The sequence below is a fragment of the Falco cherrug genome, chromosome 1, assembly GCF_023634085.1.
Source record: "Falco cherrug isolate bFalChe1 chromosome 1, bFalChe1.pri, whole genome shotgun sequence".
In the NCBI taxonomy this organism is placed as follows: domain Eukaryota; kingdom Metazoa; phylum Chordata; class Aves; order Falconiformes; family Falconidae; genus Falco; species Falco cherrug.
This window is the reverse complement of record NC_073697.1, coordinates 32,448,684-32,471,658: the sequence shown is the minus strand read 5'-3', so window position 1 is coordinate 32,471,658 and position 22,975 is coordinate 32,448,684. Positions and strand designations below refer to the sequence as shown.

Below are 22,975 nucleotides of genomic sequence, written 5' to 3'. Positions count from 1 at the left end.
GGCAGGGCCTTCCCCCGGCACCGGCAGCCAGACGCGGCCGCCCCCCGCAGGGCGCTGCGTCAGCCCGGGGCCCCGCCCCCTCTGCCGCCGGGCCCTCCCGGCCGCGGGCGTTTCGCCGGCCCCGCGTGGGGAGCGAGGGGAGGGAGCCGCCCCCCGCCGGGGACAGGCCGTGCCCCTCCGCAGGCGGGGCCTTGTCCCAGCGGGCAGGGCGGGAAGAGCCTGACCCGCCTCCGCGCTGCCCTGCGTCGCCCTCCCCGAGCCGGGCGCTGAGGCGCGGGCAGCCGCGGCGGTCCCGCACCCGTCGAGGCCCAGCCGGCGGCGCGGCGGGAAGCTCCGCCTCCGGAAGCCGGGCGCGGAGGGCGGGCGGGCGGCGCTGGGGCCTGAGGAGGCGCCCGGTGGGAGAGAGAGCGGCTCGGCAGCCCTTTGGAGCACGGCCGGCGCTCGGCCGGAGCGGCCCGCCGCCATGCCCGCCTTCCGGCAGGTGGGGGAGAAGCAGCTGCCCCAGGAGATCGTCTTCATGGCCTGGTCCCCCAAGAGGGACCTCATCGCCCTGGCCAACCGGGCGGGGGAGGTGAGTGGGGCCAGGCGGGCGGCGGGGAGGACTCTGAGGGGCGAAGAGCGGCTGCTGCTGGCGGGGAGGCGCTGCCTCCGCTCTGCGGTCCCCGAGGTGCCTATGCTGTCATCTGTGGCATAATTCTTGTAAGCTTAGCCAAGAACAGCAAATTTTTTATCAAGCTCCTCAATACTTATTGCTCCTTCGTTTTTACTTTCTAATTTCCAGCAAATTCATTGGTAATACGTTGTCTGCTTCTATGGCGTTCTAAAGCACGTGAAACTTCTTAGTTAAGCTAAATATGTTTTCAGATGTTTTTTCCTGGAACCGCTGTATGTGATCATGCATGAAGACAAAACTTGCGCTTTCAGGCTGTCTCTGCCGGAGGGGCGTGAGTAGCCCCTGTTGGTTACAGGCTTCCAGGCTTATACAAGGCAGCAGCTTATTTCTCTGTATTGCTGTAAACAGTATGCTGTTCTCTAAAATGTCATAGGAACGAATCTAAATTTAAGACACAGGAGTTATTAAAAAAGCGCATCGTGAGCTGATTTACAAGCTGGTACTAATGGGAGAACGTGGATTGTTTTTGTCTTCAATGTGTTTGTAGGTTTTACTTCACCGGCTTGCAAACTTCCAACGAGTGTGGAGTTTGCCTCCAAATGAAAATACAGGAAAAGAAGTGACAGCCCTTGCTTGGAGACCAGATGGCAAAAGTAATGTCAAGTATATGAGGTGATACAGTGCATTAAAAATCCCATTGGAAATCAGTGCAAGTTGTGGTGACGATACCTCTTACCTGTGAAGGAAATTCTCAAGTCAGCTGTTTCAAGAGAAGTGTGGCTTAGTTTTATGTAGGCTTATTCAAAGTAATAGAGAGATTTAAAATGTTGAAAGCAATTGCAAGAAAGATTTGCAAGGCGGGTTTATGTCGAAAATACAGCTTTCGAGGTATAGCAAAACTCCCAAGTTCCGAACTAAGCAGAATATTTCTGTATGAAATACCAAATTTATTGGGAGAGGCTGTCTGATCAGGATTGGCTGAAGATGTTAGCTTATTTAGCATAGTCTGAAATTGCTCTAATAATACACCAAAGAAGGAAAAAAAAAAAAAGCCTTTTCCTTGTCAACAGAAATAATATTGAAGTTAGTAGTTTAATAAACCTAGGCTGGAAATCAGTTAATTTTTTGACTCATTAGAGGTGGGAGAACGGGAACAATGCCTTCTTCCATGACATGTGGATAAAAGCTACCTATATTGTTTTATGATGGAGTCCGAGGGGTTTAAGAAACTTCTTTTTAAGCTGGTTGCGTGTGATTACAAGGAAGTAAGCACAGAAACCTATGCCTGCCACACGCTTTTGTGGATGAATGAAGTTAAGAAGGTGGTGATGCAGAACCTGCTTAGCAATTCTTAAATTGTATTTTGTTGTAATAAAACCCAAACCTTTCTGGTGGACATTCTTCATGTATAATTTTGGCCTCAAATTTGCAAAAGCTGAAGCCTCTGCTTTGTCAGAACTGTTATTAGAAGTGTTAAAAGCATGTTCAGTTCAATATGTAGGTACGTAATTGTGAAACCAGGCCTTTGACTTAAATTCATCACATAAAATATGATTTGAGTTCAAATTTTCACTTTAATAAGTAGATTTCAAAAGATGGTTTGGAAGGACTGTAAACAGACAAAGTTCTGTGCAGTAGTTGGCTTTGAAGACACGTTATTTCCTAGGTCTGTGTAAAGTACAAAGTTTTGTGCATTGGTTATTTATACATTTTATTCATCTTTCTCTAGTTTTGGCTTTTGGCCTTACTGATACGAAGCGGATTATTCTGTGTGATGTAGAAAAACCTGAAAGCTTGCACTCCTTCTCCGTGGACTCATCTATTACATACATGCATTGGATGGAAGTAACTGAGGAAAGCACGTGAGTCCAAAAAACCCTTGAAGTAAATTATGGGCTATGTAGTGCCACTTTACTAATAATTTATACTTACTATGCTACAAGCAGTCATATAAAATAATATAATATTAGGTAGCTGTGGGGATTTTTTTACCTTTTTGCTTAAAATTGTCTTTTTTATTAAATAGACACTTTTCATACATTTATTTTTAGTGCTGATATCTTAGTCTTGTGGTTCTTTAGGTTACACGCAAAAATTTCAGCATGATCTTGAGTGCCCACTTCTTAAGAACTGCTTAGTCTAATATTAGCTTGTACAGCCTGTCTCTGATCCGTTTACTTTAATTATTTTAATAAATTAATAGATATTATAATGAGATGTTTTGTTAGTCAGAATAAGTATTGTATTGAAATCTATCTTCAGTTGTGTTTTCATGATCTTTAGTTTGGTGCTTACTTCTTTCACGATCTGCCTTTAGTGTTCCATCCAACCCTGTGGGCAATTCTATTGTGGGTGTACCTGCTTCACACAGTCAGGTTGCCCCTAGTGACCATAAGCTCTGTGGCACTGGACAATGCTCAGCAGCAGTTGTGAGCTGGAGGATATTGTGGTCCCTATTTTTGTGGTCTTACAAAAACCTCTGATATGCAACTTATTGCAGACAATAATTAAATAAGACATTTCTTTTTAAAAGGGAGGTGGTGTAAGCCTGATTTTGGGATTCTTCCCCCTCTCCAGAAAACACCAATCTTAAAATAGTAAAATGACTGCATCTTAAATCACTCTAGCATTTTTCTCCTGATGGAGGTAGATTTATCCTTTTGTGAGGAATCTCATCCTTCTGGCATGTCTAAGGTGTGGTGTTAAGGTATTGCATTTAGTCTTCTCTCACTGTAATGTGTCTTTAGCTTTTTTGAGGTGCAGGTAGGTTGTACTTCAGGGCTGTACAGGGTTTAAACAGAAAATCTTAGTCATAGCTGCTTACAGATGATGAGGGATTTGGTGGCAAGCTACTGAGCCAGCAGATAGAAACTTCATGTTCTTCTTCGGTGGAAATAAAAAGATTTTTCAGATTTCTTTTATTAATTTGATGATTTGATAAATTATTAAAGGCCCTGTAGGGGATTACCCTTGGATATTTGTAACTTTAATATACATGGTGTATTGAGTATATGCTTTTTATGGCTGGGATGATAAACAGTATTACTTCTTTTTCAGTGTTCTCACTTCCTTTTATAATGCTGAGGATGAATCAAATCTCCTTTTGCCTAAATTACCGGCGCTACCGAAAAAGTAAGCATTATGCTATTGAGCTTGAGAAGATACAGTTTGCTGTTCATTGTCAATGTTTTGGTTATTCAGCTTTAATGCTCTACAGATGCTTTGGATTATATATCTGATCATTGTTATTGAGAATAATTATTTTGTTTTCAGTTACAGTACCACTGCAAAAATTTTCAGGTAAGAAATTGTCATCTTGTGTATCTCTCTTTTTTTTTTGTTTCATTTTGTTTTCTAGTATTTGGAAAAGCTATATAACCCCCAATCATATCTTTTGTATTTTCAGTGAAGAAAAGTCAGATGAGATTATGAAGCTTTTGGGTGATGTAAGGTAAATTCTGTATGCAGGTGGTTGTGGTTTTTTTGGTTGGTTGTTTTTTTTAAAGATATAAAACAATGGATAAGTGGGTTTACTTTTCAGTTATACATAATCTCTTTTTAAGGGTCCTGGAGAAAGGATATGGAATTTCTGTCATGTACAAAGATCAAGTTCAAAGAATATATTAGGAAAATAAAGTATCAGTTTACCCCTTTCCCCCTCAGTTTAGGGGGTTATAAGGGACTTCATTAGCAGCTGCTGTTGATGCCATATCTTTCCCTTAGAAAAAGATTTCTTGGGGTACATTTGAAGGCTATGTTATATGTGTTACTTAAGCTGGCTTGGAAATGTTTGTGAATGCTTGTTATAAATGGGAAATTCCTGTGGGTTTGCATGAGTGTGACAAAGTTAAAATTAGCTCTGATATCAGCTGTATTAGGGCTACTTTAAAATAAGTAAACATCACTTAGTAGGAAACACATGAGGAGCAACTGGAGAAAGTGTAGTTTAGCACACTGAGACTGGCTTTGTAGAGTGCTTGTGGTGCATTTTTGAGGAGAGTGCTTAACATCTATGCCTTGGTTTTCCATTCGCTTTCTTCCACTGTTCTTTACAGTCTCACTACTGAGAATCATCCTCTTTATTCACCTCTGTCTATTACCAGTTATTCCTTTTTAAGATTTGATACCTCTACTTACAGTAGGACTTCCTTGCTAGAGACACACGTGGTGGCTGTCTGTGGTGTAGGAGCTTTCTGGACTCTGTGCTCCTTCATCCATTCAGTTAATCAAACCAAAAGGTTTTCAGATACCATTTTGTTAAGTTCCCTTTTCACTTTAATGAAATCATTCTCCTTTAACATGTATTTAGGTGTGTAACAGGCAGAAATTGCAGTTAATTTTCTTGTATTTATAAGGGGACATGTAAAACATGCTCATTTTTCATGTTGGAGAGCATTACTGCTCACCTCAATGTAAGCAAATATGTGTAGTTCAAGAAGTATGGATGTATGACAGCAATAGACAACCTCCCTGTCCAAAGTTCAATTTTTTTAAACTTAGACAAAAAAGGAGAGGTCACAGAGAAGCTTTTTTCCCAGTCACTGTAGCAAGTTGGTTGTAATAAATGGGCAAAATGCAGACCTGCCTGCCCCCGACCCTACTCTCTGAACTGGTGTTCAGTTTCTGGTGCTGTTGTTCCTTGTGGCTGTTTCTTGCTGCTGCATCCCTTTCAAACATTTATTGCCTTTGCGGTTTTGCTGAGGAGTGCCGCTGAGTGACTTTGACAAACTTACTCTGCGTGTAGTTAGTAATACAAAATTACTTTTGTAAGAATGCTTTGCTGTCTATTGGTAGGTGGGCTCTTGCTAGAAACTGTTACTCTTTTCCTCTACAAAGTACAGAGTTAGTGAAGAAGGACTTCTGTGCCTAAAGTGTATAATTTTCCCCCTATTCTCTCAGTTAATTTAGTAATTGATACTCTTTCTGTAAATGTTAGAGGCAGGTCTTATGAATAAAATCCAATCTCATATTTTTTTGGTTTTTAAATTTCTTGTATCATAGACAGTAGCACAGTGTTTCTTTTTGTTCAGTGGTTCTTTACAGGATCTTTAGTAAAGGGATGAATTTTAAGTATTAAGAATTATATTTATATGCATTAGAATTGGTTTCAGTGTGCTCATCAACACATTCTTTTATTTTTATAGGCTTAATGCTCTTGTCCTTGGTGGCAGCTCAGGATTTATTGAGATTTATGCTTATGGAATGTTCAAGATTGCTACAGTAACTGGGGTACGTTCTGTTTTTTCCATATTTTTTTCTTCATAATGTACCAAACTACAGCTGAATTGAGTGAAAAAATACGTATGTACACTTACACTTAAGTGAAACTGGGTTGCTGAATTTAAAGAAAAGGAATAGTTGTTTCTCTTGAGTTGTATTGTTACTGTTGGAAAGACATTTTAACTCTGGCAATTTTAACATCTTGTTTCAAGTGGAACAAAGTTCAACACTAATCTGCAGTGAAAAGAGTACATTTGTTCCTGAACAGCAGCTGAAAAATCTGCTTTGTTTTTACATATCAGTGACTGCAGGCTTCTTTGTATGTGAATATGTTAGACAAGTAAGTACGTCTCGGAGGAAATGCAGTATTTCATTAACTTTCCAACTGGAATCCTTCAGGTGGCAGGATCTTGTCGTGGACTATGTTTGTCTAGTGATTTGAAATCACTGTCAGTTATTACAGAGATACAAGACTCCTCAGACAATGCAGCAGAGATAACATATTTTCAGGCAAGTAATTTTAAAACGTTCTTTAACAGTAAACCTGTTTTTTTAATTACTTTCTGGTGGCTTTATTGCTTTCCCATTATTTGCAGAAAAAACAAACTTTTTATTTCCAGTCTTTGTGAAATTCACCCCCATTATGCTTCTGGATTTATCATGTTAACATGCAGTCTCACTGGTGAGACTGATGATGATGATCTGAGGCATTATTTTAAAATATTTTAAATAGAACATTCATTTATTCAATTACAGTTACAGTTATTCAGATTTTCTTCATCCTGCACCCGAAGGCACAGCAATGCTGTTGATTATCCAGTCTATCCCAAATAGTCATCCCTAAAACTTTTACTGTTAGGACTCCAAAATGAGGAACCCTATCAGGAGTTTTTATAGATGTAATAAAAATATTTATTGCCCCTTTGAATTGAATGTATTTCCCTCTTAAAATCAACCTTAAGGAAATAAGAAATGACAATTTTTCTGTGGGTCCTCCCAATCTGTCTTTTAGTTTCTGTAATCTAAAATTTAAAAGACAAATCATCTGTAACTGTTGCTTGTTTCATTTATTATAGCTGGACACTAGTCTATTATCAAGTTACTTACCTGAGGTAACTCGAATGGCTCGAAAGTTTACTCACATTTCAACTCTGTTACAGGTACAGTTGTGCTACAACGTCCTTTTAATATCACAGTTCTTACAGGCTTTGATATTCTTAATGCAAGTAAAATAAAGGTTTCCTAGTGGGAAGCTTAAGTTGGTTTTAAGTTATTGTAGAGCCCTAACTTCGAATTTGATAAGTTTTATGTAATATCTACATTGTATCTTCCCTTTGTATTGTAACATCCAGTTCTTTCATGTGTTTTGAAGGGAGTGAAAAGGGAATAATGCTAATGTCTGTATTACAGTATATAAAGTTGTCATTGGCATGTATGTGTGAAGCGTGGGAAGAAATATTGATGCAGATGGACTCACGACTAACGAAGTTTGTACAGGTACTGTGGTATTAACCATTCTTTTGGGAAAACTTTTTTTTTTTTTGCAGTAGTTCTGTTTTTCACATTAACGTACTGCATATCTTAATGTTGTTTAAACATGATGCCTCCAGCTAACAAACTCTGAAGTTCAGAGGCAACCTGGAAGCTATTGTGTCAAGGTTTCTGATGCTGAAGATATCAGAGTACAATGAAGCATGATTGTGTTGTGAAGCTTTTTTATTTATTCTAAGTTACTCGGAAGTGATAGTTTTCAGCTTGCACAGCTATTATCAGTTGCTTTCTATTAAAGGTTGTGCTCTTTGAACTTCAGTCACTGATAAACTGAATAATGTAAATGTTGAGTAACAGCCCACCAGAACTTACAGCCTAGTTCAACAGAGCATGTGTAACAGCCATTATGGATTTGCTTACATTGTGTGTTCATTGACCATGGCTAGAGGTTAATTGAATCAAATAATTTATTTATTTTTTTCAAAATAGATTCTTAGTGATGGCAAACTGCTTGGAATTTTTACTGGGTAATACAATTGAAAATAGCATAAAATACTAGAAAATTTTCAGTGATTAGTAGTCTGATTTCAGCATTCAAGGATATGGGCGGGTCCTCCGATCCACTTTTATTGAAGTGTTTGTGAGATTATTTGGTAGCCCAGATTTAATCTCTTCACCAATCTTTTCCAATCATTTTGACTGACAGGAAAAGAATACAACCACTTCTGTTCAGGATGAGTTTATGCAGCTGCTGTTATGGGGCAAAGCAAGGTAGTTATTGTTGTTTTATCTGAGTATGCATTTGCATTTGATAGTGAAATACAAAATGAACATATATTTGGCTCTCTCCCCCACCTCTTCAGTCTGGAACTTCAGGCATTACTAATGAACCAACTGACAGTAAAGGTATGTTAATATCTTTTAACATATTAAAATAATCTATTTTGATGTCTTTTAATCACTGGTCTGTTAACAGAAAATTATTATATGTTTGTATTTCTATTTTAACAGGGTTTAAAAAAACTCGGTCAGTCTATAGAGTCTTCCTATTCCAGTATACAAAAGTTGGTCATAAGTCATTTGCAGAGGTAAGTCACAGAATGTCCAATGCATTGTAGATAAAATGGCATATTTTGTGCTTTGCTAAAGGACAGTATGCTGCTTTGGTGGTTCTTTGTATGTAGGTGTGCGGGAGCAGAGACTGTGGTCATGACAAAATGTACTATTTTACTTTTGGGTAGTGGAGAACTGTGGAAGTACTTTGAACAGTCTCCATGATATGTCACCTGTATATCACTGCCTGCATATATGCAGGATATATGCAAAACGTTTGCACCAACTTTGTGGAGTGGTTAAAATCATTAGGGCAATATTTGCTTTTCTGTAAAGTGATGCTTTGTCTTACATGACAGACCACCTTACAAAGCTCTCCACTTTGCACATTAAATGACAAAAATGTAGCGTGCAATGAAGCAGTGAATTTCCAAAGGGTGAGTAAAAGATTATATTACTTTGCTTTGCCTTCCTAGTGGCTCTGAGGCACTGTTATACCACTTGAGTGAATTGAAAGGAATGGCTTTATGGAAACAAAAGTATGAATCTCTGGGATTAGATGCATCTGGAATTGAAGGTAGAGTAGCATGCTTGTCCCTTACCCACTTTGATTTCAATTTTGAAAGCTTAATAATAATGGTTAGCTCTTTTTGCAGAGGCTATTACTGCTGTTGGTTCTTTCATCCTGAAAGCAAATGAGCTGCTTCAGTAAGTATAAAGTCTGGGGAGTTATATATAAGACTTGATAATTGTTTTTTAAGGGGAAGCATGTGGCTGGGAATGGAAGAGGTTGGGAAAGCAAGGCTCCTCTTCTGGTGGTGAGCTTTTATCTTGTCTCACTGCGTCTTATAGACATACCCCAAGACAAGTCTTATTTGGAAGGTTGCATTTGGCATTATTTTTTAAATTGATAGTGCTTGTAGACCTTTCTGTAGTAAAGATGGGACTTAAGCCTGGAGCAGCTTGTGACATTTAGATCTGGTAATTTCTTTTCTTGTTTCTTGCTCAGAGTTATCGACAGTAGTATGAAAAACTTCAAAGCATTTTTTCGATGGCTGTATGTTGGTAAGCTTGATAACATAGTAAGGGTCTGATATCTGTTTTGTATTGTAAGCGTTTAAATGTCAGCAAGTAATTAAGCAAATCTTAATTATAACCATCTATTTATTTCTGTCAGAAAATTCCTGGACATTTAAAAGGTTAAAGTTGATAAGGCAAGAATAATTAGAATATTAAACACGTAGGTCTTAATTAAACTTAGTGTGTGTACAGTGGGTATTGTATACACTTACCCTGTAGCGTTACTCCAAACTGTTGTCTGCTTCATGAGCAGTTTGCTGATCTTGACTTGAAGAAATTAAAGGACTTCATTTCGTTTACACCAAATTTGAAGTATAGTCTAACTCTCCTTTACTCTGTCACTTGCTGTTTCATGCTTTGGGGACTGAGTTACCTGTAAGGTTACACACAGGTGTAAAGGGGCTCAGAATGTCCAGATGCACTTAATACCCAGCTTCACTTGTAGCTGTGTAGCTGCAGGTAAAATGTTAGAAGGAAGAGCAGAGCACTCTACTTTAGCCTGCTTGTTTTTATAAAGTAGTTATGAATAGGTTTGTAATTTTTAACTGATTCTTTAGAAATTTTTTTAAAAAAGTAAGCAGTCTTACCAGATACTGTAAAAGCACCAGAAATGCAGCGTTAGTACTTGCTAGTACAAATATAATAATTTTAATTTTTAAAATTGCAGAAAGCAGAACAATCAGAGTTCTCTGTCATAATGTTAGAACTTTCATTATTTAATTGTTGACTGTGTTTGCTTGTGTTGAAACTAGACAGAGAACTGTTTATCTAAGCCTCACTGATTTAAAATTACTTCTGTGCAGTTCTCTTAAAACACATTATTCTGGACATGAGAGTATTCATGTATTTTATATATATCTTTTTTTTGCTCTTAGTTTGCACAAGAATAAATTCATATGAACTGTTTTTATAATAATCTTATCTCAGTCTTGTACAGGGTACAATGCAGTTGGAAAAGATCAAAGATAAAAATTCTCCACGATCTGTATTTTAAACTAGTGGGGCAAGTGAGGCTTAATTTTAGTCTCAATTCGTAATTCTTCATTCCAAACTGTTTTGCTTCTGACAAATTAATCCTTCCTATTTTATTAGCAATGTCTTATTACATAGCCATGGAAAATTAAGAATATTAGGAGAACGTATTAATGTTAATGCAGTAAGAGTATAATTTCTCCCGCAGCCATGTTGAGGATGTCAGAAGATCATGTGCTCCCAGAGCTGAACAAGGTAGTAGTAACATTTTCTAATAAATGGTGGTATACTCTGTATTCTGCTTGACTTGAACACAGGATTAAAGGTTTATTTTTGTTCCAAAACTTAAAGGATAGAGTCTGTGTCATTTCTTTTGAGAAAGTTGATGCCTGCAGAGTCACGCTAATATGCTGTCTCGCATTAATTTTTTTTTTGTTTTCTTTGTTAATAGTATATTGTATGTGAATGTGAGACCTCTGTGTATAGCAGCTTTTTATATGCCCTAAAGGATTAAGTTAACCGGAATGGGATTTTAACATCTTTACCAATGCCCTGGTAGAGGAGATGGAATACACTTGCGTCAGATTTGCAGGCGCCCTCTCACTGGGTGAACCAGTTAATACGCTTGAGGGCAGAGGTGCCTTCCAAAAGGAAATAGGTAGGCTGGAGGAATGGACAGATAGGGACCTCCTGAAGTTCATCAAGGACAAATGCAAGGTTCTGTTACGGGAAAGAGTAACCCACTGCACAGCAGGGCCCAAATTGGCTGGGGAGCAATACTGATGGGGTGGACCTGGGGATGTTGGTGGGTGCAGGCTGGGCATGAGCCAGCAGCGTGCCCTGGCAACAAAGGTGGCCCAGAGTAACCAGGGCTGTACTAACAGGAATATGGCTAGGAGGTCAAGGGAAGTAGTTACCTTCCTTACTTAGCACTCATCATCTTTCATCTAGAACACTTACTGCAGTTCAGGGCTCTCCTGTACAAGACAGACATGAATAAACTGGAGCGATTTCAGCAGAGGGCTCCCAAGCAAGTTGGAGGCTGGAGCACTTGCCCTGTGAGGACAGGCTGAGGGAGCTGTGCTTGTTCAGCCTGCAGAACGTGTGTTCTGTGCTCATTGAAATGTATTTCTTATCCTTTGCTTTTCTGACGGTTTTTGTTTTTTTTTTTTTTTCATTTTAGATGACTCAAAAAGATATCACGTTTGTTGCTGATTTTCTTACTGAACATTTTAATGAGGTAAGTTTTGTTGGTTTGTCAAGTGCAGCATCTGACTATTTTGCTGCCAATAATTGAATCTGAAAAAATCTTGTAAAAAAATAATTCAATCATCTTTTTGTACGCTACTTCTCATTAACTTTGGGTTTAAATAATGGTTTTGTTTGCATAATTTTTTCAGGCACCAGAACTTTACAATCGTAAAGGAAAATACTTCAATGTGGAGAGAGTTGGTCAGGTAAAGAACTAGGGAACAAATGGGAAAAGAACAAATGAGAAAATCCTTAGATGGAGAAGCTTTTAAAGCTGTGTCCACCTTTCTTCTCTGTCCCTTTTGCTTTCTGTTGCACATTCCAGTAATGGTAAAGGAGAGCTTTTAGTTATTTTACCCTGTCAGGAAAAGGAGTGTTTAAAAATTCATCTAATAGTTTTACCTTGCACATGCTGGGTTTTTTTAGGTAAAGGGTGAAACTTCTTTGCAGCCAGCAATAGTAATGTAAAACTGAAATGTGTTTGTTTGTCTTTATGCCATTAATCACTGGATTTCAAAACATTTGTGCTGAAACTTGATTTAAAATTTTTTTTTTTATGGAAATATCAATGTGATCTTTGACAATAGTTGATTTCTCTTAATGTTTCTAGAAGGGGTAGAATACTTAGTTTTAAAAGTAGGGCATGTTAAATTAACAAGAAATTTTTAACAGACTTGTGAGGGGCAATGTGGAAGTGAAATCTAATGTCCCTTATTCTTAACATGCAATCTTAAAAATGTCCATTTCTTTTTCTAGTACTTGAAAGATGAAGATGATGACCTTGTATCACCACCTAATACAGAGGGAAACCAGTGGTTTAACTTTCTTAAAGACAGTACTCATATTAAAGGTTGTGTGTGCTTTAGTAAAAAGTAAAAGTGAATCAAAGATACATGTGGAATGTAACAAATGCAGAAGAGTAATCTATTTTTTCATGCTTAAGAGTTATTTCTATAGTGTTAGTTGTGGGTTTTCATCTGAGTAGAATAAAACAAATGTGCCATGTTATTTTATGCAGTTTTTATGTAGCTGCTTACCCAGTCAATTACCTTTTTTCTGGGTATTAGGAGTTTCCTATATTTTTTATGTACCAGTCTCAGAAATATTGACTTGGAAGGAATCCCAGGAGATGTCTATTTTAGGAGGTCTTGATTTGAGTTCAAGGAAGTAATAATTACGCTTAAGTCATACCTGGGGGAAAGTGTCTTAACTTGTTCTCTTTCACTGGAGTCTGAGACTATTTTTTAATTAGCGGTGAAAAAGAAGTAAGAGACTATAGCAAGCTGATGGTGAAAATTAGTCTTGTTTAACGTCAGAAACCGTAGACTGTAAAACTTCTACAGCATAAGCTGCCTTTTAATAGAATTTGCTGTAGCTGCCTTTTTCTGCCTATTTGATTCAATAAAAAGTGGGGAAGTTGTAGCATTTTCATTTGTGAAAGTAATATTTAGAAAATGTGGTTTTAGACATACTTGGAAAATATGGTTGATACTTTAAATGTGTTGACTGATCATTTCTGTTACAACCCAAGTTTCGTAATTGTTTGTAGAGATGGTTTTAAGTGATTTTGTTAGTATTAATGGTAAGTGTTGAGATGTTTATGGGACTATAGGACAAGTAAAGCTTCTGTCATTTGATTGATACCTTCTAGCCTTCATTGGTGTTTTACATTGCTTTGTTGGTTGATGTAGTTGTTATAATTTTTCCAGCTAAGCATTGGAAAAGAAACAGGTTATGTACTTAAAATAAGTAACGAGATATATCGCAGAAGCTAAAAGTCTTCTTCCAAAGTAGTTAATTTCGTAAGAATGAATCAGTCCTATTGAAGCCCATTCATAGCTACTCTAAAAAGCATGGAAATTGTTTTGCTTAAACAAGATATTTTATGACAACTGTGTTTCTAGCTTTTTGGTAAATGCAATTCAGTCTTTTTGCTATTGTGAACGGGCTGTGAAGAAAAGCTGAAGGGGCAGACAGGCCTCCATTTCTCATTCATTTATCTCCTTTCATATTGTAATCCAGTTAGTTAATTGAGTTAGAATTTATAATTGGGCAATTATTTAGGCAGTCACCTAATCCAGTCAAAACAGGGCTAATTTTGAAGATAACCTGGCTTGCTCAAGGCTTTGTGCAGTTGAGTTCTCTATGTCTGCCCTTTTCCAGTGGCTAACCAATCCTTGTCAAAACTTTTTTCCTTATATGTGATTGGAATTTCCCTTGCTGGTGCTTATGACTGTTAATTCTCCTCTCCCTGTGTGCAGCTTTGAAAATAATGTCCTCTGTAATGCTTCCTTTAGGCAGCTGAAGAGACCACTGGGTTCTTCCTTGTTAGCCCTCAGTTCTCTAAGCTGAACAAATGCAGCCCCCTCAGCTTCCACTCATAAAGCATATGCTTTAGCCCTGCGACCATCTTATTTGACCCTCCACTGGACTCATTCCAATTTATCATTTTAATAACGGTGTAGTATGTTTTTATAGAGATCAAGCATTTTTTATAAAAACTTTATCTGTTTACAGAAAGTCCTCTTCTGTTTCCCTACTATCCTGAGAAATCACTACATTTTGTCAAAAGGCAAATGGAAGAGGTCATTGATCAGTGTTTACAAAAGCCAGCGGTGAGTTCAATTTATATAAATGATAACTTTCTTTTAGGGGTAGCAGTCAACTGAAAGATAGTAGTCATGCGTAGTAAGGCCTGAAGTTTTCTTTGCCTTTGAGTGCTTACAACTTAGGGGGTAGCATGTAGCCCAGCTTCACCACTGCCTTTGGCTAGGGAGAGTGTAAGGGGGATTTTTTTGTTTCATGTCTTCTGTTCCCACGGTACTGTGATCTATTTTTCGTGTTAATTAGCTTGGTGAATGTGCTATGTACTTGATAACTGTTATAACTGTTAGCTGACAATATGTTAGTCTATATATTATGAAGAAACATGAAACAGGTGTGTCAAGTGACAGTAGTGTTTGTGTTGGGGATGTTTATTCCAGCATAAGTGTTGGTGATTTTTTTTCAGATGTACTTAGGTGGTTTTGTTTGTTTGAGGTTTCTTTTATCTTAAAAACATGTATAATTATGAATAACTGCCTGCATTTTTTGCCTATTGTATTTATTAGGATATAATTGGAAAGTCAGTGCATCAAGCAGTCTACATGTCTCTTTATAAAACTTCTCAAAGGTATTTCTTTAAGTTATTTCTAGAGCTCAGTTGCACAAAATTACAGTAGCATTTTATAAACTGGTTTGTTTTTTCCTTTTCAGTGAAGATTCCACACCTCAGTTATTTAAACTACCATTTCTGTAAGTATGTTGCTATTCCTTGTTCAATGTAATTTACCAATTATTAAAACTTGATCTAAATTTTCATTTCCTTCCCTTACATTACAGGTGGAATGACAAAACATCCAATATACATTATGTTCTCTTCACCATACTCGAAAATTCTGTTTCTAAAATATACATTTTGAGGAGACATACTGATACTTCCAGGTAAGACACAAAGGGAAAAAGTGGTTCGAGAGCTTCAGCACATGTGTAGAGACAATTACAGTTTTAATCTATTTGAAAAAAAGGAATGAACAGCATGAATGTGATCTTTCTTGGATATTAGAGAAAAATGTGGAGACATTGAGAAATGCAATAGGGAACTGCAGCAGGAGTTTGTGTTGTAGTAGACTCAGAAAATCTAATCACAAGACCCAAGATAGTTTTAGGCTTAGGAAAAAAATCAGGCTCCCTTAGTTTTGTTCCTCACAGAATTGCTCACTTGTGCAAACTTGTGAAAAATTACAGGGCATCATGCTTTCAGTGCTTTGGCTTACTGTCAATATTATTCTTTGATTAATCCCTTGCAGCCTGAAATTTAATGCTTTAAGGAAAAATGGGAGTTGGACTCACAGGTGCAACAAATAGAATACATCTCTTTGGGGTGTAGTTTTGTGTACCTTCAGGAGTTTCTGTGTCCAAGATACAGTTTGTCACTGCCTAGTTGTGCTGATATGGGCTAGGAGGCCTGCATGGATGAACAAGGAGCTCCTGGACAAAATAAAACACAAAAAGGAAGCCAGTTGGAGGTGGAAGCCAGGACAGGTAGCCTGGGAAGAATACAGAGAAACTGTCCAAACAGCCAGGGATCAGGTTAGGAAAGCTAAAGCCCTGAAACAATTAAATCTGGCCAGGGATATATAAGGAGAGCAAGAAAAGCTTCTATAGGTACATCGGTGATAAAAGGAAGACTAGGGAAAATGTGGGCCATCTCCAGAAGGAAATGGGAGACCTGGTTACCCAGCATATGAAGAAGACTGAGGTACTCAATGACTTTTTCACCTTGGTCTTCACTGGCCGGTGCTCCCGCCACAGCGCCCAAGTTGCAGAAGGCAAAGGTGGAGACTGGCAGCGTGAAGAACCACCTGTTGCAGAAGACTGGTTTGGAGGCCATCTAAGGGACCTGAAGGTGCTTAAGTCCGTGGGACCTGATGTATCCGCAGGTCCTGAGGGAACTGGTGGAAGAAGTGGCTGAGCCACCATCCATCATATTTAAGAAGCTGTGGCAGTCCGGTGAAGTTCCCACAAACTGGAAAAGGGGAAATGTAACCCCCATTTTTTAAAAGAGAAATAAGGGGGACCTGGGAAACTACAGGCTGGTCAGGCTTACCTCTGTGCCGGGCAAGATCAAACAACCTCTTGGAAACTGTTTTAAGGCACATGGAAAATAAGCAGGTGATTGCTGACAGCCAACATGGCTTCGCTAAGGGCAAATCATGCCTGAAAAATCTGGAGGCTTTCTATGATGGGGCTGCAGCATTGATGGATCAGGGAAGAGCAACTGACATCATTTACCTGGACTTGTGCAAAGCTTTTGACACTGTCCCACATGGTATCCTTGTCCCTGTACGGGGGAGACATGGATTTGACAGGTGGACCACTCAGTGGATAAGGAATTGTCTGGATGGCCACGTTCAAAGAGTTGCGGTCAATGGCTCAATGTCCAAGTGGAGACCAGTGACGAGTAGTGTTCATCAGGGATCTATAGCGGGACCAGTGTTGTTCAACGTCTTTGTCAGCAATGTGGACAGTGGGATTGAGTGCACCCTCAGCAAATTTGCCAACAATATCAAGCTGAGTGGTGTGGTCCAGATGCTGGAAGGAGGGGTGCTGTCCAGAGGGACCTTGACAGGCTTGAGAGGTTGGCCCATGTGAACTTCATGAAATTCAACAAGGCCAAGTACAACGTCCTGCTCATGGGTCAGGGCAGCCCCCAGAATCAATACAGGCTGGGCAGAGAATGGGTTGAGAGCAGTCCCGAGGAGGAGAATGTGAGGGTGCTGGTGGACAAAAAGCTCAACATTGCCTGGCAGTGTGCACTTGCAGCCCAAAAAGCCAGCTGTTTCCTGGGTTGCATCAAAAGCAGCATGGCCAGCATGTCAAGGGAGGTGATTCACCCCCTCTGCTTGGCTCTTGTGAGACCCCATCTCAGGTACCACATTCAGCTCTGGGGCCCCCAGTATAAAAAGGACCTGTTGGAACAAGTCTAGAGGAGGGCCACAAAGATGATCGGAGGGCTGGAGCACCTCTCCTATGAAGACAGGCTGAGAGAGTTGGGGCTGTTCAGCCTGGAGAAGAGAGGGCTCCAGGGACACCTTACTGCAGCCTTCCACTACCTGAAGGGGGCTTGTAAGAAAGATGGGGACAGGCTTCTTAGTGGGATCTGTAGTGACAGGACAAGGACAAACTGAAAGAGGGTAGGTTTGGTCTAGGTATTAGGAAGAAATTCTTTACTGTGAGGGTGGTGAGGCACTGGCACAGGTTGCCTGGAGAAGCTGTGGATGCCCCATTCCTGGAAGTGTTCAAGGCCAGGCTGGATGGGGCTTTGAGCAACCTGTTCGAGTGGAAGGTGTCCCTGCCCATGGCAGAGTGTTGGAACTAGGTGATATTTAAGGTCCCTTCTAACCTGAACCATTCTATGAACTGTTTAAGTTGCATTCTGTCAGTGACATCACTGAAATGACCTGGGTTTAGAAAATGACAAAAATCCTCCTCTCTGTAAAATACTGATTTTTTTTTTTTTATAATCTGTCTTTAATTTGAGATGAAAATTAATTGTGATAGGGTTGGGAATTTTTGAAGCAGTTTTACTGCTGGAGAAAATACATGATGAAACTATCTTTTGTGTTTCCAGTTGAGAGCTGCTGATGACAAAATTGCAGCCTTGTGGTGTAGTTTCTGTCCCATTTCTTCCCTCATTGATACCTAAAACAGTCTGAACTTGTTTTCTGTAAATCTGAGTAACAAGTAACTTAATGGACCTGAGACTAGGACAACTAAGCCAAGAGTCCTGCAAAGAGCTGTACCCCACAAACCAGACTGTTTCCCATTTGACTCGATTAGTCATGTTTTGCTGAGGGGCAGAAGAAATCAAAAAGTTCTTACCATTTACACCATTTTGGGAAGTAGCCATGTACTGTACTAAGCTTAGACAGCCTTACACCATTTCTTACCACAGTTGTCATTAGAGATTTTGGGTTCTCTATGAATGGGAAAGAAATTAAGTCCCTAAGATAATAATCACTGTTCTTCTAGGTCTGTCAGTAATGGAATTCTTGCGGTAGAGTTTGGAAGCTTCTTGAACAACAGTATAAATGACAGCTCAGACTCCAGGTCAGTGTATTTGATTTTTCTTCCAGAACTGCAGATTGCTAAATAAAAAACCATGTTTTCTAGTGTTTATTTTACATTAAGTTAACTTCTCAAGCATTATAGTTTAGCTTTTATCTTGCAAGTTACTGCTTCAGATGCTGGACCAGCTTGTAGTTCCTGAGGGAGTCAATCTGTAAGAAATGGCACAGGTGCATGAAGCTGCAGGATTGTGGGAGACTTACTTTGCACTTCAAGGTCAAATAAATTTTAGTTCTTTAGTTGAAAACTAGAGCTTTAGCACATGTACAAGAAAATAAGTTAGCTGGAAACAGCTCTTACTTATATCTGTGATGTTCTTTAAGATGGAGTGAGACTTGACATGCCTGATTGAAGGGATCTTAAAAGGCATGCCAGACTAAGCTCATCCTTTTCATGCAGAAAGGCCAGATGTGATTGCCCTCTGTAGCTTCAGTTGTGTTTCTAAATTTTCTTGGGTGTTTGTGTTTACTGTTTCTTCCATTTCACCTGAAATGGAAAATAACAAGATTGCTAGTAAGTTTGGGGTGTTTTCTTTCCTTCACATCATTTTTCCTGAATGATACAGGAGTCTGCTGTGGTTATTGCTGTCTTTCAGTGTCTTAGCTGCATGACCTTTTTATTCATTTAACAGTAAAGCTCACTGTTTACTCCTGAATACTTTTTAACATGAATGCTGTGCAACTTTAAAATATTTTAGTTCTGTATTTACTTTTATTCCTCGATGCTTTCTAAATTATTTTCCTGTAGATGCTACAGTTGTTTAGATGCACACTTTTATGATGATGAAACTGTAACTGTAGTTCTGAAGGAGAGTGTGGAACAAGAGGGAAAGGAGAGAGTCTTGGCTCAGTTGCCTTTATCTTCCATATACACAGATGAGGACCAAGACAGGGAATTAATCTGGGATTCTACTAAAAGGTACTGAAAAACTTTGAGCAAGTATGGAAAAAAGCAGTTTAAGCACATATTTTAATTGTGTGTAGTTACTCGTGTGCTGCGTGTGTGTAAAGATTTTAAACTCAAAACCTCTTTGTGCTGGGTAGAGTGGGGTGGGGAGATGGAAGCCTCCTTAAACAGTTTGTTTTGTGTTTTTTGGGGGGTTGGTTTTGCATTTTTACTATCTGTGTTTATGGCTTTCATGAAATGCCAGGACAAATTGAAGACATCCTGTAGTATCAGAAATCTTTTCATGAGGTTGCTAACATTGCTGGTAAGAATACTTGAATTTAGGATGTTTTCAGCATATTTGCTCATATACCTCTACCTTGTAATGAAAATACACAGATACTGCTTCGTCTTTCCCTGGTAGTCAAACTTAACAGCTATTGTCAGTTTAGCTGTGGAACATCAGAATTGGTGCCCCTGTCTGCATTGGCACAGGGAGAGGAGAGCATCTGGGGGAAGTGAACACACACACACTCGTGCGCACACAGACAGACACAAAAAAGGCCAGTGTAATTATTGAATCTAATGTTTTAGTTGCTGTGCCTTACTTGCTTTTCTTTTTTCTCCCTGTGCCCCTCTGGTAGATTGCTTAAGATATGTTTTTACCCCAAAGTAAATGGGCATACTGAACTGTAAATATTTTTTTTTAGGCCACAAAGAAATTGTGTATTGAAGAATTAACAGAAAATATTAAAAGCAAGTTCAAACTAATCCTGGCTGCTGATAGGCAGGGAGTTCCCTCATACAGACCTTGTGAGTGGGGGTGGAGTGATACATCTTTGAAAGGTCATGAAGGCCAAACTTCTGTGTAAGTGGAGGGATTGCCTCCAGGACTTTGTTCAGAAGCTCCTCTTCTTGTAGAAGAGAGGTTTGAAGGAAGGCCATCCTCATCCTCCTGCTGTGGCTGTTCCTTGTGGGAAGATCAGGCTTTACAACTCCCTTTTCACCTGCTGTAATCTTTTTCCTCAGCTGAACCATGCTGTGTCTCCACAGTTGGATCCCCCACTCTAGAATATTTGTAGCAGCATTATGATTTTTATGTTTATCTGCTTGTTGCATATGATATAATAAAAGTTAGATGTAAAAAAATGGACTGACTGAGATTTTTCTTAGTAGTGGAATTGTTTCTTATGTACTAGCTTTGTGCTTTTCTTCTTGCTATGTGCAGACTGGATGAGCAAAGAGGTGAGATATTGACACGTACTGTCTTCTTGGAGAATCAGTGGAGAGTGCTGGAGAACATGAAAGCTCAGTATGTTTCTGTAAATGGCATTAGAAAAGTTTCCTGTGTGGTAAGTATAGTATATGTGAACAAGCTTGGAAACTATTAAAACATGTTATGACTGGAGAGAGTGATAACCTGTTTCTGCTAATTTAGTGAGATTTATGAAAACTTTTTTTTTAATTAAGAGATTATTCTCTCGTGGTCTGTTACAAGTGTGTCAGGATACAGTCGTATCTCTCTCATGACACAACATGGGAAAACTTTTAACAGAAGTTAAACTACTTGATTTACTTTTCAGACTGCAGAGCAATTTAAAAAGTTAGTAATTTCCTTGATGCCTCCATTTTAAAGATAAAGGCTATTTTCAAAGCTATTGGGTGACATTTAAAATAGTATTGGTGCTTTTATTTATTTATTAATGGAAACTTCTTAATGTCTTGGTAGCTAAGTTCAAATCTCCGTCACGTGAGGGTGTTTGAGATGGACGTGGAGGACGATGGGGAAGTTGAGGAAGAAGAGGAAGAAGAAGCAACTCAGATTGCAGCTGGGGAACCTTCTGAGATAAATCAGTCTGCAGATAACCAGGACAATGTGTGTGGTGCATCTGCTGAAGAACTGCCTGATGAAACCGAAGAACATGAATCAAGTCTGGATCCTTGACATAGGCTTTTATACTGGTAAAGGGACAAGACTCTAATTTTAACTTCAGACTGCTGAGATGATGTATCATGTACAGACTCAAGCAGCTGTAGTAGGATGTGGTCAGAATCTGTGTTGCTTCTCAGCAAAGACTGTCTGTGTTCTAGAGTATGTTTATTTGACCCATTTTTGTCTGGCACACAGTTTGGTGTGAACTGAATTTACTTGAGAACTTTTCCATTTGCAGTTTTTTATAGGTGAAGAGAAAAAGAAATACCAGCTGACATTTTTGTAGTTAACCTCCTCAGCCCTTAATACTGTTACTAAGATAAAATGAATTTGTATGTGAAAAGGACACTCAGGACCGAATTATTTTCTTCCTCAAGTTTATGTTCTAGTAATGGGTACAGAAGCTTCCTGTAGAGCCGAAATCTAAGAGTGTATGGCCAACAATAAGCTTGTGGATCAGCGGAAGACTAGGCAAGAAAACTTAGCAGTTGTTACTTAAATACATACTTTTAAAAACTTTTTTGATAACATCTGTCTTCCTCGGTACTGCAGTATTTCAGTCTATGCAGTTCTATAGTCCTCAGTGCAACACTTGTGTGTATGTTTTGTCAAACATTTGCATGTCTCAGCCTGCCTAGTTTCTGTGAGATTGTTCCTGAAAGTGTCTTCTGTCTGCTGTTTTTATAATGAAAAGTTAACAACACAGTGTTTGTTTTTTTTTATTCTGATGTGGCATTGTGTATCATGCATAGACTTCAGCATAATCATGTTGCTTAGTAATTAATACATTGCTGTAGGAATGTTGTAGTGCTAAGTTGTAAAAGCTAGAAATGGTGTTTAAAATCTATTTTCTTCCCTACTAGCTGTCAGTCTTAACTGACTTAAAATTCAGCTCTTTGATGAACAATGCTGCTAAATGCATGATCTTCCTTCAGAACAGTGAGTGTACCTTGTATTTGTGAAGAGGACCAGGTCTTTTGCAAATGCTCCATTCTGTATTTCAAAAATAAATAAATCTTCTGAAATGGCTATTTGTCATTTGAAAAATAAAATACTAGACTTACCCTCTTTCTCTTTTTTTGAAATACAGTGTTTTTAAGTAACTTTTTAAAAATGGACTGTTTGGGCGAGACCCTTGCAAACAAAGCTGTTAAGTTTTGAGAGAAACTTCTTATTTTTTTCCCTTATCAACCTTCTTGAAAGCTGCTTGCTGTTCAGCATTCTCACGTAACATGCTGATGGTTGAAGGCACAGTGAAGCTGTAGGACAGGAGGGGCAGAAATGCCCATTCAAAAGTGCTGTGGATTTTCTGTGTAGAGCAGTTACTCTTGATGAGAAATTGCTGCTACAACAGAACCCACTCAGCTTAAGCCTGGCCTTGTGTGCTTCCAATCTGACTTTAAGAACTGTCACACTAGAGTGCTTGCAAACAATTGTTTTACTGTGCTTTCTGCTGACTAGTAGGAAATCTGCTCTGTCTTGCCTGTAATTGTTTCTAAATTTGTGTTAATTTAGCAGGTGTGTCCTGTCCCACAGGGGCATGCCCTTCAGAAATCTCCCTGAGGTTATTCTGTGCATCTTTCTAGTGCAGTCTTGGATATACTTATGTCAGTGGGGGTTTTGTTCATGGCTTGGATAAGTGCATGTGCACTGTCCACATTTCACAGTGGCACGATATAAATGCACCAGTTTAGGTCGGTACTTCTGAATGCATTACTGACTCCTGTCAAACTTATTACAGAAATCTGGTAGCAAAAGAAAAATAATAAATGTGTTGGTAATGTGCTTGTGCATTTTTTTTTTTTCAA

At 39.0% G+C, this 22,975-nt stretch overlaps 1 protein-coding gene across 3 annotated transcripts; it reads left to right on the top strand.

Annotated features, from left to right (window-relative positions):
• The first annotated feature begins 279 nt into the window (after positions 1-279).
• On the top strand, positions 280-22,231 carry ANAPC4 (anaphase promoting complex subunit 4). Of its 3 annotated transcripts, none has more exons than XM_055716104.1 (28): positions 280-571; positions 1,161-1,266; positions 2,343-2,475; positions 3,671-3,745; positions 3,887-3,913; positions 4,020-4,064; positions 5,758-5,842; positions 6,233-6,343; positions 6,910-6,993; positions 7,244-7,330; positions 8,031-8,095; positions 8,188-8,230; positions 8,336-8,412; positions 8,854-8,954; positions 9,034-9,085; positions 9,387-9,442; positions 10,638-10,687; positions 11,613-11,669; positions 11,830-11,886; positions 12,437-12,530; positions 14,198-14,295; positions 14,791-14,852; positions 14,936-14,974; positions 15,062-15,163; positions 18,254-18,331; positions 19,097-19,267; positions 20,463-20,586; positions 20,964-22,231. In XM_055716104.1, exons 1-28 carry the CDS (start codon positions 464-466, stop codon positions 21,177-21,179), a joined length of 2,403 nt encoding a protein of 800 aa, XP_055572079.1. In that variant the 5' UTR covers positions 280-463; the 3' UTR covers positions 21,180-22,231. The 3 variants fall into 3 exon arrangements, with proteins under 3 accessions (XP_055572079.1, XP_055572086.1, XP_027655640.1); XM_055716111.1 differs by having other exon boundaries at positions 281-571; positions 10,638-10,684; XM_027799839.2 differs by lacking the exon at positions 280-571 and having other exon boundaries at positions 1,161-1,285.
• The last annotated feature ends 744 nt before the right edge of the window (positions 22,232-22,975 follow it).